This window comes from Barbus barbus (genome assembly GCF_936440315.1).
Source record: "Barbus barbus genome assembly, chromosome: 5".
NCBI lineage: Eukaryota > Metazoa > Chordata > Actinopteri > Cypriniformes > Cyprinidae > Barbus > Barbus barbus.
Window position 1 is genome coordinate 37,027,703 of NC_136733.1, and position 20,113 is coordinate 37,047,815.

At 37.5% G+C, this 20,113-nt stretch overlaps 1 protein-coding gene across 1 annotated transcript in view; it reads right to left on the reverse strand.

The window, feature by feature from the left end:
- The window catches only part of LOC306869706 (fibrinogen C domain-containing protein 1-like), a 79,356-nt gene extending 60,044 nt beyond the window's left edge, over positions 1–19,312 (reverse strand). The window contains exons 1-5 of the mRNA XM_079416583.1: positions 19,196–19,312; positions 17,280–17,357; positions 9,647–10,126; positions 4,216–4,375; positions 2,282–2,418 (exon numbers count right to left, since the gene is read on the reverse strand). Of these exons, the coding sequence (XP_079272709.1) occupies positions 2,282–2,418; positions 4,216–4,375; positions 9,647–10,126; positions 17,280–17,357; positions 19,196–19,279 (939 nt within the window). The 5' untranslated portion in view covers positions 19,280–19,312. The remainder of the gene's footprint in view (positions 1–2,281; positions 2,419–4,215; positions 4,376–9,646; positions 10,127–17,279; positions 17,358–19,195) is intronic.
- Between the last annotated feature and the right edge of the window lie 801 nt (positions 19,313–20,113).

Below are 20,113 nucleotides of genomic sequence, written 5' to 3' on the forward strand. Positions count from 1 at the left end.
GCATACAGACAGATAGATGTGCATGCAGATGTCATTGATCCCTAAAGAAAAGTTCAGGAAAAATCAGCCTCTGTATTCAGCTGTAAGACTTGTGTCCCTGTGTCCTGTGTTTTTCCTCCCTCTTATTTCCTCGTGCCCTTATTTGGTGTTTCCTGCTCCTGTCCCCATTCAGTTTTATTAGTCCTAGCTGTGTTTGATTAGTTCTTTATTAGTTTCCAGGTGTGTCTCCTTAGTTCCCTTGTTTAGTCCCTCGTTATCCTGTGTTTATTAGCCCAGTGTTTCCAGTGTCTTGTGTTTGCTGTTATATGTCATTCTGTGTCCCTACGTGTCTGTTCCTGCCTACACGCCCTACCTTTTGAGTTATTAAAGACAGTCTGCTTTGAGTTTACCCTACGTCTCCTCATGCCTCCCAAGGCAACTGTGACATCAGCAGGATTCTATCCTACGCAGGGAGACCTCAGTGCATACACAATCTCAAAACCCAGAGTAATCAGAATAACACAACCCTCATCATCAGGATCATATCGTCAACATCATATCAATCTCACTAAGTGCTTTCACAATACGCTTCATTGTTTTAAGCAGCTAAATATAACAGCAACTTTGAGCCTCATTCTGTAAAGAACCTCAATAAAGATAGCAGTACATCTACGTGTCATTACTGAACCAGACAGTGATTAAGTGCTACAGTACATGGTTGTTTGGAGAGATTAGATGCATACAATTTTATATGATATCAAAAGTACATTTGACTTTTTTCTGCTTTTAGGGTGCTTTCACATCTGTAGTTCGGTTCATTTGGTCCGGACCAAAAGCAAAAAATTATACATTGTAGCTATTTTTAGCCGTTTTGGTTCCTTTTCACACCACACTTTGCTCTGGTCCGAACCAACTGAAACGAACCAAAATGCAGTCACGTGACAACATCCGCTTCACTTGTTGGCTAGATGTGTCTTTGAGCGCATTCCCTAAACTGCTTTTCGATTGGTCAGAAAGAGCATGCGGCAAAATTTTACTTCTAGAAGTAAATAAAGACGGGAGTAAAATGCAGCAGACAACACATTGCTATTACATTATTATTACAAATTTCTATCCGCACCTCCTCACAACCCCAAGTTTGTCCGCAACCTGCCATGCTAAACTGCAAACTGTCAACAAACACTTCCTCATCCCATAATACACAGCGCAGCTGAATACGGCAGCTGGTTTAGTCCAAAAATGCGCAGTTCTTTTTGCAGTTGGGTCTGTTTGAGGTCGGATCGCGTTCTCACCACAAACGAACCGCTCCAGGGTTCGTTTGAAAGCATGCAGAGACCACCTATTCAAGGAGGTCTCGGTATGCTTGTTTGGTCCGCTTTTGGTGCACTCCCGAGTGCGATTGCTGCATTCTCACCTGCCCAAACGAACCGCACCAAGAGGGAAAACGAACTCTAGTGCGATTCAACCGAACTAAATGAGGCAGGTGTGAAAGCACCGTTAGCCTACCCCAATCTGGGTTTTAAAGTTAGATTTAAAATAAAAGGAAAATCACCGCAGACAGCTTTAAATGTGATTGATTTAATAATTAATGATCTTTTTGAAAAATCACACATTGTTAAACATAGTTCACGTAAAAAAGAAACTCTTGTCATTTAGTCACACACATGTTGTTCCATGCCTCTGATTTTCTTTCTTCTGTCATCATTTACATATTCAATGTTGTTCCAAATCTGTATGCATTTCTTTCTTTTGAGGAACACAAATGAAGATATTCTGACTGATGAAGGTCACTGGGGTCCAAACAACACTGGTCCCCATTGACTTTCATTGTATAGAGAAAAAACACTGATACATTTTTGTTATACACAGAAGAAAGAAAACCATACAATTCTGGAACTACATGAAGGAAGTAAATGATAAGAGCATTTTCATGATGGGGTAAATCCCTAAAGTTTGTGTTGGAAAGTGTACATGAGGCAACGGATTATTTGTGCTAGTCCTAACCACCTTAAACAATTTGTAGGACATGCACACCTCAATATTCAAATTAGTTGTCAATCAACAGAGTTGACAATCCAACATCACTTTTTTACTTTGTGTTCTTCCCCATGTCTGTAAATCCATGTATCAATACCCCTGAACCACATTCCTCTTCTCTCTTTTCCCCCTATTTCATTCACATTTAAAATAAAATGAAAAAAACTCACTTTGGTGTGATACCACCAATACCAATGAATCACTCTTCAGAAGGTGCACAATACACACACACAAGCAAATATGCATGTTTGGTAATGTGACTCACCGTCCAGCCACCTCCGTCTGTGCTCATATCACAGTAGACCTGAAAGCCGGCGGGATAATGAGTGGGAAAAACAGAGTAGATTCCATCTTCTCTCTGACCGCTAGCATATATATCACTACAGTCCCGTGGACGGGAGCCTTGAAAGACAGAGAGAGAAAGAGAGAGAGTCAATCACAAAAAAACACAGACTAGATAACCAGATGGTTACAAGATGGCAAATAGCTAACCCAGGCTGAGGCTAATTTAATGACCAAAGGAATATTGCTATAGGTTAGCCAACATAATTTTGCACATTATTTTTTTTTTTTACGAGGCAGCTGGTGCTTCTCAGTTTACTGGTCTCTGTTCCCAAAAGAGCGATCCTTTTCCCTGATTATACAAAACACTCTCTCCTTCACTGGCACACTCTTGCATACAAGTGTCTGCTCCATACTGAGGTTCATTACAAGCCACACCTGTGGCTCCAGCAGACACATCAAGGCCTTAAATGTAAGTGGTAAAATGCTTTCAGACACATTAGGCCTCCCGAGAGCACAATTTAAGTACAGACACTTTCCTTTGGCTTCCAGAGACTTGTCTAATGAGAATTCAGATCAGCAGGGGCACAAAAAGAAGACAATAGTCATGTGCGCTTTTTAAACACAGTTTTCTGTGAAATTGTCTGATGTTCTTTGGATTGAGAATCAATGAGTCAAAAGTGAGAGGAGGATCAGAGTGCCTCTGCTCAGGGGACCAAAGTGCTTGTGATTCTGAGTTGATCTCAGAGTACATGAGCTGCATCTGAATCGCTGCTCACCAGATAATAGAACTTTCAATCCAATCACCTGAGCAAAAAATGCCATGTGACTAATCACTCTTGAGCCACAGAAAATATTAAGAGAGTAAATAGTAGAGAGTATGCTACTATGCTTTTCTGAATTTGACTCCTCACTGGCAAATAATATTAGCTGTGATGTCAAAAGCATGATAGGGAAAAAGTCAATTTCATGCTTTTAAGAGCCTTCAAAAAAGAACTTGTCACTAGTTACCATAATGCAATGAAATAATAGCAATATATATGTTGCATGCAAATTAAATTGAATGGTTCTCGGAAGAGAACGATTTCAACAAAAAGCTGGACTCCTTGGGAGGAAGAGAGGGATGGATGGATGCTTGGAAGGATGAGGTACATGTGAATTAACAATGAAACATACACAACCGTTAAAAAGTTTGGGGTCAGTTGTTTTTTTTAAGAAATAAATACTTTTATTCTGCAAGGATGCCTTAAAGGGGTCATCAGATGCCCATTTTCCACAAGTTGATATGATTCTTTAGGGTTTTAATGAAAAGTCTATAACATGCTTTGGTTAAAATTTCTCAATGGTAGTGTAAAACATCACCCTTTTTACCTTGTCAAAAACAGCTCTGCAACCAGCAACCTGTTTTGTTGCATGTTCCTTTAAATGCTAATAAACGGACTGTTTATGTTCAAACGACATGTAAAAGTGAATTCTGCATCCGATGACCCCTTTAAAAGTGGCAGCAAATATGTTTACATTGTTCCAAACAATTACATTTCAAATAAATTATGTTCTTATTATTTGATTAATATCATGGTTCTCACAAATATATTAAGCAGTAAACTGTTTTCAACATTTATAATATTAAGAAATGTTTCTTGAGCACCAAATCAGCACATTTGAATGATTTCTGAAGGATCATGTGACACTAAAGACTGGAGTAATGGCTGCTGAAAATTCAGCTTTGTCATCAAAGGAATGCATTGCATTTTAAAATTATTTTTGATATTGTAATAATATTTTACAAAATTACTATTTTACTGTAACAACCCCAAACTTTAAAATAGTGTATAGTGGCGCAAATGGACAACAGACAGAGAGGTAAAATTAAAAATGCTAATTAAAAGAGATGGTCAGGCAGGCTGGATCCCCTACCATTAGCACAGCCTTTAAGGCGGACTCCTCTGACTGGCGCCCTCTGCAGGTCAGCCTTCACTCTGTCCTTTAGACCTCCAGTTTCCTTCTGCATGGCGTTTAGAGCATCGCTCACAGAGTTGACAACCTTCACCATGTTAATCTGGCTCTCGGACAGCAGCTGCAAAACATGCACAAACAAGAACTATTACACTGACAGCATGAGCTAATAAGGCAACTAGCCAGAAAAAGACTGCAGGCAACAGTTATGTGCAGTAAATCAGATTAGTGCGGTGGATCTCAGCTTATGACATTCTTGAATCTTTAGAGCAAATAAAATTTCTGTCATCATTTACTCAATCCCCTATGATTTTTTATTCTACAGACCACAAAAGAAGATAACATGAAGAATATAGAAAATAAAAACCCTACTGAATTGAAGAATTTCACAATAACTTATTTTGTGCTCTACAAAAAAAAAAAAAAAAGTCTGGTACAGGTCTGGAATGACAGTGATCATGTTTTGGACCGCATCTATATTTAGTGTTTACTATCTCAAGATACATCTACAAGGTTCCAGTACCCAAAAGCATACCAGCCATTGTCTATAATATGCAATCTCTTCTATACTGAGATTTAGTTTAGTCACTTGAACAGCAAAATGTTGAATTATAGCTCTGCAGCACTACAGAAAACAAATATTTAGCCAAGTGTGGATCTTTTTTTGATGGCTTTAACTTATGGGAACTCTTTAGGTTCATTATTGTCCACTGAAAATAAAAATCCCTTTTAGCCCACGAGAAGGCAAAATCAGTCTGGAGACAGGTTCCATAAGGCTAGCTGTCATTTCAGCTCAAATGCTTGACATGCAATAGAGCTGTAAAGGTCTTTGTGCCAGATTTATGGTGTGATTTTCTGCTTGAGGCAGTGAGCTGAATCTGGTATTGCTTGTCTACCTAGAAATAAGACTTTTGAAAGAAACACACACTGGCATACGTATGTGTGCCTTTCCCCATAAACTTAAAAGATCTGACCCATTTTAGATGGAAAACCCTCTGTGTTCCTGTGAGTATGAGCTTGTGCTTGTTTCATTGTTTGTGAGGCACATTCAACCTAATGAATGAGTGTCCCGTCCTCGCCTGCAGCTCAACAATGTGTCCTGTACAATATATATATATATATATATTATAATTTCTTAATATAATATAAATTATAACAGTTTTAAACAGTTGTACTGCTTATAGTTTTTGTGGAAACTATGGTAATTTTTCCAGGAATAGAAAGTTCAGAAGAACAGTATTTGTGTAATGTTTTATAACATTATAAATGTCTTTACTATTACTTTTGATTAACTTAATGCAACCTTGCTAAATGAACAATATATATATATTTTTTTGACCTGATGTCGTTTTCTATGAATTCAGGAGTCAACCAAACAAGCACTTCTGCCTTGTGTCTTTTGGATCCAGTGAATCAAATTCCTCTCATGGGACAGGAAAACAAACAGGACCATTACTAATACACTGCACCACACCAAATGATGTTCTCTGGAACCCTTGACTATTAGTGCACTGAACCCTATAGATCATGGTTGGTTTGACACTTAAAAAACACTTGCACATGACGCAAACACGCACACACATGCTAGTGCACTAACAGTGTAAAGCCCATAGGAGGTAACCTTAGACAAAGGCCTTTTTCAGGGTTACATCGGTGAGGTGGTAGTAATACGTGTCACGTGTCGGTTTCCATTTAGTTCTGTTTTGTCCTTATTTGGCATTTCCTGTCCTAGTTTAGTTAATTATCATTCAGTTCACCTGTCTTGTATTAATCATCTCGTTTGTGCCTTCGTTCCAGTCCCTTTATAAGTCCTAAGTTCTCTTTTAGTCTTTGTCTTTGTTTAATGTTTACAATGGTTATAGTGTGTTGATGCCTATTAAAAACTCCTTTTCGTCCACTCCTTGTCGTGCACCTATCTACTACAACCACTACCGTTACAATACGGAGTTTATTGACAGAGCAAAATTCCTTCCTTTTAATGGCAGAGTGTAAACAGAATATTCGCTGAAGCTAAAATGCCACTAGAGCTAAAATAGATTCATACAGAGCTCAGTGCTTTCATTCCTCACCAATATTTGCCATTTACTCTCTGATGGGGAGGTGGAGTTACATTCTGTCTGTGTGCACATATCCTGCTGCTTCATGGAGCTTATGTGCTAAAATGCTATCATGTGTAACCTGCAACCTTACCTCAGTGCACTATCAGAGCTGGTTTCCCCACAAATTGACAATTAAACTGGCATTACAATTTAATACAATCTGTGACAAGGGAGCTGTCTGTGTTTCATTTTTCATGCAAATGGAGATAATTACATGTATAAGTGCCCTTAATTAATGAGATTTGATAAATTTAGGGATGCCACATTTTAACATGGTTTCTAGGGTAACCACACACCCTCTTCTGCCTCTTTTTTTTCTTCACTCTTCAGTTGCGGTTGAAGCCTGTGCTGAGTGTTTCTTTCTGTGCTCCTTTCCAGATTCCACAAATCCATCTATTCATTCAAACTGTATCAAAGCTCAACCAAAAAAAAAAAAAAGTACGAAACAGAAAGACCCCTCGCAATTAGACACACATACACACACGTGCTCACACACAAACACAGGTCACCATTGCTGGCTAAAAGTCATCAGAAAACGGAGGATTATTTTCTATTCAGCAGGGATTTCGCTAACGCTTTTCTCTGTTGCACAGGTGTTTGGTAGTGATAAACAACTCTCTTTCACTCCTGCCCGCTGTGTGTGTTTGTCGGCGTGTGTGCATCTGTGCGTGTGTATGTGTGTTTGTTTAACAGATTTGGTTTGTAGGATCTTGTCAGTACCTCGTGGTTAGAGAGAGATGGTTTTAATCCTAAACCTTAATCTTCGTAATTCAGATTAAAATCAGGCTTTAACTTGGTGGTAATTCACTTAACAGAAAACAGGTGGCATCTGCTGTTCCCCAGCCCTGAAACTGTAGTCTATAGAGGAAAAAGTGGTACAGCAGTTGCCATCTAGTGTATCAATGTCCTCATATCAGCCTCCTCCATCCTCAACTGGCAATAACACCGTGTATGTGACTATAACACTAGAAACTTGTATAATGCCGTCTGAGTACAATATGTTACAGGATGCCAATGTGAAAGCCAACACATTCGTAAAATGCCCTGGAGCAGCAAAAAAATTCTACTTATAAAGAATCATGCAGGAAAATTACAATATATTGCAAATAAAAAAATCAGTGGAACTTTGACCCGACATGTCTTATACAGCCATATAAATACTGCTGAGCAAATTCTATGTAAAACATTAATTCAAAAAGCCTTACACAGTGGAATTGTCAGGATGGAGTATACATTTAAACATTTCATATCATTCCACATACACTATTTTATACAATTATGGGGTCAGTAAGATTTTTTCAAAGAGAAAAAAAAAAAGAATTTGCTACCACTGGAATGAATTGTAACATATGTGACCCTGGACCATAAGTAAGTAGCGCAGATTTATTTGTAGCAATAGCCAAAAATACACAGTATGGGTCAAAATTATTGATTTTTCTTTTATGCTTTTATCCTATCCTAACAAACCATACATCAAAGGAGAGCTTATCTATTCAGCGTTCAGCTGTATAAATCTCAATTTATACAGATACAATCTCCAAACTGATTGTACTATTGCGCTATGTATAATCATCTTCTATTCCTAACTGTTTTAAATTCGTTTTAAATAAATTTGTATATAATTGTTTTTATTTTTGTGATGATTATTATTATTATTATTATTTTTTTTTTTTTAATTCCTTGTTTTTATTGTTGTGATTATTATTATTATTATGACTATTTCACTTCCTTTTATGTAAAGCACTTTGAATTACCACTGTGTATGAAATGTGCTATATAAATAAACTGTGCTACATAAAAAAAATAAAAAAGAAAAGAAAAGAAAATTGAAAAATGGACCCTTATGACTGGTTTTGTGGTACAGGCTCACATATATTAAAATATAACTGTTATTTTAAATTATAAATATATTTCACAATATTACTTTTTGTTTTACTATATTTTTGATCAAATAAATGCAGCCTTGGGGAGCATAGGCTATGTTTTTCAAAAATAAATAAATACATTAATTAAAAAATAATAATCTTACCAACCCCAAGCATTTGAATGGTAGTGTTCATATTATATCATAAACAGTTAAATTCAATCTTGATAAACAAACCAACCAATCAAATATTCATAAAGAAAATAAATAATTTTTATCAACAGGCTGTTGTTGTCTAATAACTCTAATTTAATTTAATATATTTTAATTTGACTCTAAAATAATTTCATATTTAAAACACTAATTTCATTACACGATTTCTGCTGATAATGTCACCTCTGTACAGCATTAAATGTAAATGAACCTTTCCGTGGTATACATGATTCATACGCAGCTTCTGTGCCACATTTACATTTAGTCATTTGGCAGATGCTTTTATCCAAAGCGACTTACAATTGGGGAATACAAAAAGCGATTCATCTTGCCTTGTAACTTCGATTGAAACTTTCGCTTCTGATGCACAAGGACTATTTGAATTAACATTTATCTCCATTACTAACTTCCAGATTTCAAACTGGCTGGCGATGGTGATAAACAGCTTCCAATGGGTCTCACATTGATGACAAAGGCATTTTGCAAATGAGCCACGGTTTGAGACAGCATAAAGTGTGAGAACAGACCAGCGGGTTGGCAATTGAACTGAGGTTCAGGCTCAGGGAAACATAGCAAGTGTTAACGCAGCATTATTCTCCCCGAAACATCATTTATTATGGATTATGTCCATTTCCCAGAAGTTCAATGGTTTGACATAAGCTACTGCTGAGCTGAAGTCACACCTGCTCAGTTCTGCTCATGTAGAGACTGTGTTGTAACAGTGATTTCATTTTTTTCTGGTGCACCTATGTTTCCATCTAAGTTATTGCACCTATAACACAATTTGAAGAACTGTTAAAAATAACCACTTTAAAGAACTATTAGTATTAACATGTCAAAATTAAATGTGTAGTTACTTTTGTATAAAGTTATGACATGCTATACCATAGCAAAAACTATTCTGAATAGCATTTAGCAGTTATTATTAGTTATTATAATTATTATGCATGCAGCTTTTATGGCCACACATTAATTGATTCGATTTAAAAGTTAATCCATCACACTGCATGATGACAAAAATTAGTTATTGAAGACAAAAGGGTGATTAAAAATTGTGAAAAACTCCTCTGAACCAAAGATATACGTTTTGTTGTAAATTTTAACCAAAAATCTTTTAAAAAAGGAAGAATTATGGCCATGCTATGTCAACTACCCACATATATGTACCTCTGCAGATGCAGCTGTTCTGCATATGTGTGCATCTGTACGCCATTACCTGTATAAGTCTGCTCTGTTCAGTCTGCAGTGTATTCAGGTCCTGTCCCAGGTTGCTTTGTCCTCTTCTGAGAGACTCATAGTCCATCTTCAGCTGTCCCGCGTGGGCAGACAGCTTAGTAACTTCCTCTGCCAAGTTGACCAATAGCGCTCGATCCTGACCTTTGACGGACTTGAGATCCGTATCGTGGTCTGTGAGTGAATGCAGCAAAGACGTCTGCACGCCTTCCAGCCGCAGGAAATTACTGTTATAATCAGGGCAGTTGGGGTCGATGAAGATATTGATGCGTGATCCATCACCCCTTTCGACTGTCACCAATGCATTGGCTTCATCCTGATTGGTGCTAATATGAGGCGGGCCGTCCGACATGGGGGGGGCCTGGTAGTGGTTCATAAGAAGAATGGTTCCCGTCACTGTGACTGCGAGCAGAACGGCCACGAAGAGAAGAATGGTACATAGCAGATAGCTACAACTCATCCTCTGCAGACAGACAGAGACAGAGGAAAAAATACACAGAGAGACAAAGAGAGTTAAAACCATAATAACATCATAATCATCATTACCATTTCTGCAGAACAGAAAGTGCTTTTTAAAGCCCGTTGGGGATAACACTGCAGTCTGACACAACTGCAGGAAAGACAAGGAAAGAGAGATGGAGGTGTTTCATACCCTGCTCTCCTCTCCTTTCACAACTTAGCATGAGAATCATCTGTTTGCTCTAATAATGCTCATTTCTTAGTGACATAGTTCCTCTTTTCTTGCAAACACACAAACAACCCTCTCTTCCCCTCTCAGCTCTTCTCTGTATATTTGAATCAGATTATATGATGAAGAATCTCTGCAAAGCAATTTAAAGGGTTAGTTCACCCAAAAATGAAAATTCTGTCATTAATTATTCACCCTCATGTTGTTCCAAACCTGTAAGACCTTCGTTCATCTTCGGAACGCAAATTAAGATGTTTGATGGAATCTGAGAGCTCTCTAGCCCTCCATAGACAGCAAGAATATTATCACGATTAACGCACAGAAACGTAGCAAGGACATCGGTAAAATAGTCCATGTGACATCAAGGGTTCAATCGTAATTTCACGAAGCTATGAGAATATTTATTGTGTGCAAAGAAAACAATAATAACATAACTTATTCAACAATTCTTCACCCCGAGTAACCGTCTTCCACCATTTTGGAGAGCACCCTAGAACGTGATCAACGTAATCAGCATTGTTTACGTTCAGCATGCGCGCACTGTCTACTGAACGTAAACAATGCTAATTATGTTGTTTCCGTTCTGGGGTGCTCTCCAAAATGGCGGAAGCAAGTAACTTGGGGAGAAGAATTGTTGAACAAGTTATGTTGTTATTGTTTATTTATTTATGTCTGTTATTTATTATTTATTCAAAGATGAACGAAGGTCTTACTGGTTTGGAACTACATGACAATATTTAAATTTTTTGGGTGAACTATCCCTTAAAGTGTGAGAAAATACTACAAAAATTTAAGAAAGTATTATTATTTGAAGAGTTCAGATGCAAAAGCCTCTAACTGCCATCTGAAATTTTTATCTAAAATGAGTATTTTTATCAGGCTCCTGTGTTTAGGTTCAGTAAATTTATTCTAATGGCAGTGGATAGGTCATTTTCTATGCAATTAAAGTGAAATAACTAAATATAAATACAGTATCTCACAGAAGTGAGTACACCCCTCACATTTTTGTAAATATTTTATTATACCTTTTCATGTGACAACACTGAAGAAATGACACTTTGCTACAATGCAAAGTAGTGAGTGTACAGCTTGTATAAATTTGCTGTCCCCTCAAAATAACTCAACACACAGATATTAATATCTAAACCGCTGGCCACAAAAGTGATTACATCCCTAAGTGAAAATGTCCAAATTAGGCCCAATTAGCCATTTTCTCTCCCCGGTGTCATGTGACTCGTTAGTGTTACAAGGTCTCAGGAGTGAATGGGGAGCAGGTGTGTTAAATTTGGTGTTATCGCTCTCACTCTCTCATACTGGTCACTGGAAGTTCAACATAGCACTTCATGGCAAAGAACTCTCTGAGGATCTGAAAAAAATCATTGTTGCTCTACATAAAGATGGCGTAAGCTATAAGAAGATTGCCAAGACCCTGAAACTGAGCGATTTAACAGGACAGGTTCCACTCAGAACAGGCCTCACCATGGTCGACCAAAGAAGTTGAGTGCACGTGCTCAGTGTCATATCCAGAGGTTGTGATTGGGAGTGCTGCCAGCATTGCTGCAGAGGTTGAAGGGTGGGGGGTCAGCCTGTCAGTGCTCAGACCATACGCCGCACACCGCATCAAATTGATCTGCATGGCTGTCGTCGCCAAAAGGAAGCATCTTCTAAAGATGATGCACAAGAAAGCCCGCAAATAGTTTGCTGAAGACAAGCAGACTAAGGACATGCATTACTGGGACCATATCCTGTGGTCTGATGAGACCAAGATAAACTTATTTGGTTCAGATGGTGTCAAGCGTGTGTGGCAGCAACCAAGTGAGGAGTACAAAGACAAGTGTGTCTTGCCTACAGTCAAGCATGGTGGTGGGAGTGTCATGGTCTGGGGCTGCATGAGTGCTGCCGGCATTGGGAAGCTACAGTTCATTGAGGGAACCATGAATGCCAACATGTAATGTGACATACTGAAGCAGAGACTGGGCCGCAGGGCAGTATTCCAACATGATAACGACCCCCAACACACCTCCAAGGCGACCACTGCCTTGCTAAAGAAGCTGAGGGTAAATGTGATGGACTGGCCAAGCATGTCTCCAGACCTAAATTCTATTGAGCCTCTGTTTGAGCATCCTCAAACGGAAGGTGGAGGAGCGCAAGGTCTCTAACATCCACCAGCTCTGTGATGTCGTCATGGAGGAGTGGAAGAGGACTCCAGTGGCAACCTGTGAAGCTCTGGTGAACTAGGGTTAAGGCAGTGCTGCAAAATAATGGTGGCCACACAAAATATTGACACTTTGGGCCCAATTTGGACATTTTCACTTAGGGGTGTACATAGCAAATGTTTAAACTGAGAAATTTTACAATTTTATGCACAAAATGAGCTCATTTCAAATTTGATGCCTGCTACAGGTCTCAAAATAGTTAGGATGGGGGCATGCTTACCATGGTGTAGCATCTCCTCTTCTTTTCAAAACAGTTTTAAGACGTCTGGGCATCGAGGTTATGAGTTTCTGGAGTTTTGGTGTTGGAATTTGGTCCCAGCTGCTGAAGAGTTTTTGGTTGTCTTTGACGTATTTTTCGTTTAATGATGCGCCAAATGTTTTCTATAGGTGAAAGATCTGAACTGCAGGCAGGCCAATTCAGCACCCGAACTCTTCTACTACGAAGCTATGCTGTTATAATAGCTGCAGTATGTGGTTTTGCATTGTCCTCCTGAAAGACACAAGGCCTTTCCTGAAATGGACGTTGTCTGGAGGGGAGCATATGTTGCTGTAAAACTTTTATATAGCTTTCAGCATTCATATTGCTTTCCAAAACATGCAACCTGCCCATACTGTATGCATTTATGCACCCCGATACCATCAGAGATGCTGGCGTTTGAACTGAACGATGATAACACACTGGAAGGTCTCCCTCCTCTTTAGCCCGGATGACACGGTGTCCGTGATTTCCAACAAGAATGTCAAATTTAGACTCATCTGACCATAGAACACTTTTCCACTTTGAAACAGTCCATTTTAAATGAGCCTTAGCCCACAGAACACCACGGTGCTTCTGGACCATGTTCACATATGGCTTCCTTTTTGCATGATAGAACTTAAGTTGGCATCTGCAGATGGCATGGCGGATTGTGTTTACCAACTGTGGTTTCTGGAAGTATTCCTGGGCCCATTTAGTAATGTCAATGACAGAATCATGCCGATGAGTGATGCAGTGTCGTCTGAGGGCCAGAAGACCACGGATATTCAACAAAGATCTTCGGCCTTCTCCAGGTTCTCTGAATCTTTTGATGATGTTATGCACTGTAGATGATGAGATTTGCAAAGACTTTGCAATTTGACGTTGAGGGACATTGTTTTTTTAAAGTATTCAACAAGCTTTATATGCACTCTTTCACAGATTGGAGAGTCTCTGCCCATATTTACTTCTGAGAAACTCTGCCTCTCTAAGACATACCTTTTATAGCTAATCATGTTACATACCTGATGTCAATTAACTGAATTAGTTGCTAGATGTTCTCCCATCTGAATCTTTTCAAAATGTATTGCATTTCATCCCTTTGTTGCCCCCGTGCCAACTTTTTTGAGATCTGTAGCAGGCATCAAATTTGAAATGAGCTCATTTAGTGGATAAACGTGTAAAATTTCTCCATTTAAACATTTGTTATGTTCTCTATGTTCTATTGTGAATAAAATATTTTCTCTGATGTTGGTTAATGGTCACATGACATGCAGGTAAACAAATAAAATATTATTTTTTTTTAATAAGTGTTTTATTTTGATTGATGTTATTTTAAAATCATTTATTTCAATTGAACATTTTTCATGATTTAATAAATTATTAGCTTTTCATTATACTCACAAACCCCCTGCAGTTCCTCTAGTTTGGGAAACCTTGACATAATGCTTAATGCACTTCATGTTGTTAATTACAACAAATGGAATATATGTTCTTAATCTTAGTGTTTTTATATCAAAATGGTCAATATTACCCTATTTAAATCAATGTGTAATGTAATGGATTACATTACTAACTACAATTTCTGTCATGTAATTTGGAATCAGTAACGGACCTCATTTTGTAAGCAATCTAGCGTATAATACATCAGGAAGTAAAATTATGCAGTCTACTCCACTTCACTGTGATCTTGCAGATTTAAACTTTTTTTGTGTGTGTGTATTTTCACATTCACACTGGTATGAATGGAATGGAAGTCAATGGATCAAAAAGTGTTGTGTGAAGCTTTATTTGGAAATCATGGGTTCTTCATCAGAGAAGTGCATCTCACAAATCTGAAACTCAGAACCAGACACAGGCATGTTTGTGAGTGTGTGCTGTCAATGTGCATTATCCAGTCACTCCATTACCAATTTTGTGCAGTTAATAAACTCAGCTCTCCATCTCTGGTTCTCCCTTTAATGGGGGAAAAAAATTAAACCACGTTTAGTTTACCATCCAAACAAATGTGTGTGTGAAGTCTGGACATGTGTGTGTGCATGCAAGGATGCACTGGCAGTGGAGGTGTGCTCTCTGTGTAAAGTATGCAATTCCCTGAATAAGTGTGTACACATATGTTCTCTTTTTCCCAAGCCTTTCTGTTCATAAATATGCTAAACAGCCACGCTGGCTTTGGCCCATACTTCCCTCCTCCATCTCTGGTTAATGGCTTGCTTTACGAGTTAGCTTTTACGATCAACTCTAGGAAAATATAAAGATTTTGGGGAAGCACTTCAGTGAACAGTTTACTCAGAGAGACTAGAGATCTTCCCTCCTCCATCTCTGAGGGATGGTGTAACATTTCGAGGCGCCAGATATGATAAGCTCCTGATATGATTTAAATAGGATCAAACCACACAGAATTTGGTGCATACATTTTGTTATTTACACTAGTCTATCCTTCACAGAATTAATTCTGACACAGGTGTATGGTTTTGGTATTCTCTCAAGCAAGTATGTTTTTTCCAAATCTTCCAAGGACAGAAATAGGGTTTACAAAATAATACATTAATAAGTGAATGTATTATCACGAGCTAACTGACAATGAACAACAACTGTTAAATTATGTTCATTTTTAAGAATATTCATAATATACTATAATATCATTATTGACATGTATTTACATGTATAACATTATTTTTTTTTATTGATATGTTTATTTGGATTTACATTATTTAAATTATTATTTAAATGCATTTAAATATAGTTTCCAACAATTGTTTATAATAAACTATGTTGCCAGCATGAATGACAAGATAAAAGACACTGGGCATTATTTAAAATAGATTTCCAGGTCCTTCGTAATTCATTGATATCTGATGCTTCAAATTTATTCAAGCCAACTGTTCATACTAAAGGACAAATGTTATTTTATTTAACAGGTATGACTGATGCGCTTAAATTCTACATGTAATCCAGTTGAGCTCAATCCAGTAATGCCCCTTGGACAGTTTCCTTTTGAACAGCTGTTTCATCTACATAAAAAACTGCTAAAACAGATTCATACGGCAAACTCTCAAAAGGTTGAAGGCAGTATTGATAGTTGAACTATACAGTATGAGCCATTTTCCCTGCAGATCAACCGTCATTGTGACTGCTTTCTTTTCCATGTTCTGTTGCTGATTCTCTCCAGCTGAGCCTCAGTAGATTGATAGCTATTTTTGCTTGTTGTATTTTATTGAGTGAAGACTGCAACAACTTCAGAACTGAGTATCTCTCAGAATGTCTTTCTCTCTCTTTGTCCATTTTCCAAACCTCTATCACACACAGACACATACACACAATCTTCTAAACACAAACGACACCATAAATAGGCTACACTGAGCATTTCTATGTGCAAGGTCTGTTTTCTTCCACGCACTGTTGCATTCACTTGAATTTTAATTTAACGCCCAAACAGATGACGGGTGTTTCTGCAAAAAAATAGTTTTGCATAAAATATTCAGAAAGCAACGACACTTCAGTGGATATGAGATAGATGAATCCATAAGAGGCTTGACATACAGGGAAGAATATGATGAAATGCAGAATATAAGCCAAAAGTGTGTGTGTGAGAGGGGCGTTTAGATGAATATGTAAATACTGTACATGCTGCGCACTTTCCTCTCAATAACAAACTAAACACAGAACAAAAGTGACAGCAGTGAGAAAACAGCAGTTAAGAAAGCATCTGATCATATCGATGTGGATATGTTTGAACCAGCTCTGCAATACGGCACTTCAGTCATGTCACATTTATTTATATAGCACTTTATACAATAGATTGATTTAAAGCACACAATTTTATAGTATTTAACATGAAAAAACAGTGCCAGGGTCACTTTCAGTTAGAATTAAATCTTGATATTCTGCTATGAAGCAGCTCTCCAGAGTGGACCTAGGTGGAGCTAGCTAGTGACAGAATCTTTTTTATTAGTGAATGCAATGAATGCAAAGAATAAGAATAAGAAGCAATAGTTTGGTTTGAATAGATTTACCCTTGATCTAGCACAGAACTGTTTTGATTATTATAATAATATAAGGTATTTTAAGAGAGCTAATTTTGTGATTAAAATAATTTATCCAAAAATAAATGAAGTCTTAACACTTACCTTTATTTTGTTCTATATCCATATGACTTACAAAAGATGTTAGGCAGATTGATGCATCAGTTACTTTCTAATTTACACATTTAATTAACTCTATGAAAAAGTCCTTTTGTCATCTCATTTTGTGTGCCAAATATAATATTATATTGACTGCTATTAGTGTCACGTTGTTTCTTTGTTTTAATTGTTTCAAAATTTTAAAATGTTTTGTTTATTTTCAATTAATTTTTAAATTCAGACTTTGAGTGTGGTCTCAAATGTTTGAGCCCACTTTTTATGCTTCAGTAGTTCCAGGAACTAATGATATGTCAAGCTTTAAGTTTAATGGTGTGAGAGATTTAAGCCCTTACCTTGGGCGGTGTTTGTCTGACTGTGTCTGAGTCTGACCAGCGATGTTTGAGCTGAGAGGAGTTGGGCTCACAGAATGTCTGCATCAAACAAACACACACAAAACTAAATGAAATGTTGTTTTTCTTTGCCATTTGGTGTGTGTATAATCAGGTTTGCCTATACTTTGCACACAGGTTTTTGTGAAGGTTAGGTTTAGGACACAGAAAATTAAAACATATATACAGTAAAAACAATGAAAGTACTGTAATCACTTGAGATGTACTCATAGTATATTATATTGCATTATATTATATAATTTATCACACAAACCTTTGTGTGTGTGTGTGTGTGTGTGTGTGTGTGTTTGTGTATGTGTGCACTCTAAAACAATTGGTGCTTTATAGCACTAAAAGTGGTTCCTGGCTCGTAATCATAGGGAAACCACTTTTGGTGCTATATAGCACCATATCTTTAAAGGTGCTGCACAGCACCTTTGTCAAATGGTGCTATGTAGAACCAAAAGAGGTGCCATATTGCATTGTATTTCTTCCACAAAAATAGTACTAAACAGCACCAACAGTGGTTCTTTGGCTTGTAAAGAACCTTTAAAGGGTCTTAACAGGTTCTTTGTACGGCAGTGGTGCTATATAGCACCTTAATCACCCCAAAGAACCACCGAAGAACCGCTGAAGAACCATACAGGAGCTTAACAGGTTCTGTATATGGTATCGGTGCTATATAGCCATTCAGTGATGCCAAAGAACCTGTGAAGAACCGCTGAAGAACCACTGAAGCACCAAGATTTGGTGCTAAACAGCAGTAAAAGTGATTCCCCTATGATTACAAGCTAAAGAACAACTTTTATTGCTATATAGTACCATTTATTTTAGAGTGTGTGTGTGCTGGTATTCCTTACATCGTGGGGACCAAATGTCCCCACAATTCACCTTTATTTATATAGCTCTTTTTACAATGTAAATTGTGTCAAAGCAACTGCACAATATCAAAAAAGGAAAATAGTGTGTCAATAATGTAAAATGAAAAGATTAAAAAAAAAAAAGAAAAAAAAGGATTTTCAGTTAAAGGCATTTCGTTATTGAATTCAATGATGTCATCATCCGGCTCAGTTCAGTTTAAATAGTGTCTTTGCAATCAGGTCGACGATATCGCTGGAAATGAAGTGATACCAGTATCACTGGTATTACAATGATAGTAATACCAGTAAATTTTGACCTTCCAAAGCTTATAAATCGCAGGGTTAAACTCTATTTGTGTGAGGGTGGATTTAGGTTTAGGATAAGGGGATAGAAAATAGTTTGTACAGTAAAAAACCATTACACCGACTGAATGACCCCATAAACCATGGAAACCCAACATGCGCTTGTATAAACTCAGCTGGCATGAGAATCATCCCTTTGCTCTAATAATGGCCTTTTAGTAATATAGCTCCTCTTATCTTGCAAACACATAAGGTCACATATACACTTTCATAACCATCTCATCAGATTTTCTTTTTAATGTCTCCAGCAATAACAGTGGACAATATTACATTAGCTTTTCTCTATATGGTAACAGAATCAGACCATTGAAACATTAAGAAGGCCTATCGGTGCTCTCTTTATGGCTGCTTTCAGGAGCAGAAGATGGTTCTGTTCCAGTCACTCTTACGGATCTGTTGTGTTCAACCGAACAACACAATGGTGCATGTTATTCCTAAAAAAGGGGTTGCTGAGGCTCTAAAATGCACAATACATCACATTATCAAAGTAAAATCGAAGTAAAATGGCCTGCAAATGTGGTTTCGCAAAATTTCAAAATATCTCATTCTCCAGTTTGTGAAAACAAAACATTGAATGTTGTTTACACTTTCAAAAGTATAGTCACAAGACATTATAGCTGTTATCATAAGACTAATGTGATAAAAACACTTACTAACCTTGTCTGCACAGTTTTCCAATCTTTCTGCTGCTGTCATGACCATGTACAGAAACACCCTGTAACTTTCACGTGATACATGCATGGATACCGTTGGTTATGAAGACAGAGTGAGAGTGAGAGAGAGAGAGCAAGAGTGTTCCAGATCTGCATGTAAGGTGCGCATAAGCTGACTACTTGTTAAGCTAATTTAGCTTTGCACACATTCTGTCCTCCGTTTCAGATAAATCATAAGCTTGAATTAGACCAGTGAGCTGTGAGAGGAAGAGAGGAAGAGACAGAGGAAGTGATGAAACAGAGGGTGCAGCTGGACAACAGAGAGCCTGAGGAGATCAGACCACCCATACTAACTTCAGAGTATTCTGACAGCCAAAACGTTGCTGTTACAGAAGTATTAATAATAAGAGAGACAAATAAAGAGAAAACAATGAGAGTGAAACAGAAAAAAAAAAAAAAACACTATGAGTTTGTGGTGCTCATATTGCTGCAGTTTTTACCCAGTGGATAAGTAAAAATCTGTAAAATCTTAGTCTTGGCAGGCTTTTCATGAAAAAAAAATTATAGGACATAATTTTTTGAGTGTGTCTAGGAACAACATCATCTGTTGACCAAACAAGTTTATCTGGCAAGAACAGGTGGCCAAATGCTTGGATTTTGTTCACTAATACTAAAACAACATGTACACTGTGTTATAGTGTTACAATTTAAAAGCACATGATTACACATCGACACCTGTATTGCAGAAATTAGATTTGTGCTTTGACACTGTATACAAAAAACAGCCTCATTGATCAGCTTTTAAAATTCTTATCCATTTTCCATATACTGTAGGCTCATATTAAATTCCACATGGTAAGCCAAATCCAATTTATTTTAACGTATTGACATAATAATAATATTGAGTAACACTAAAAATTAC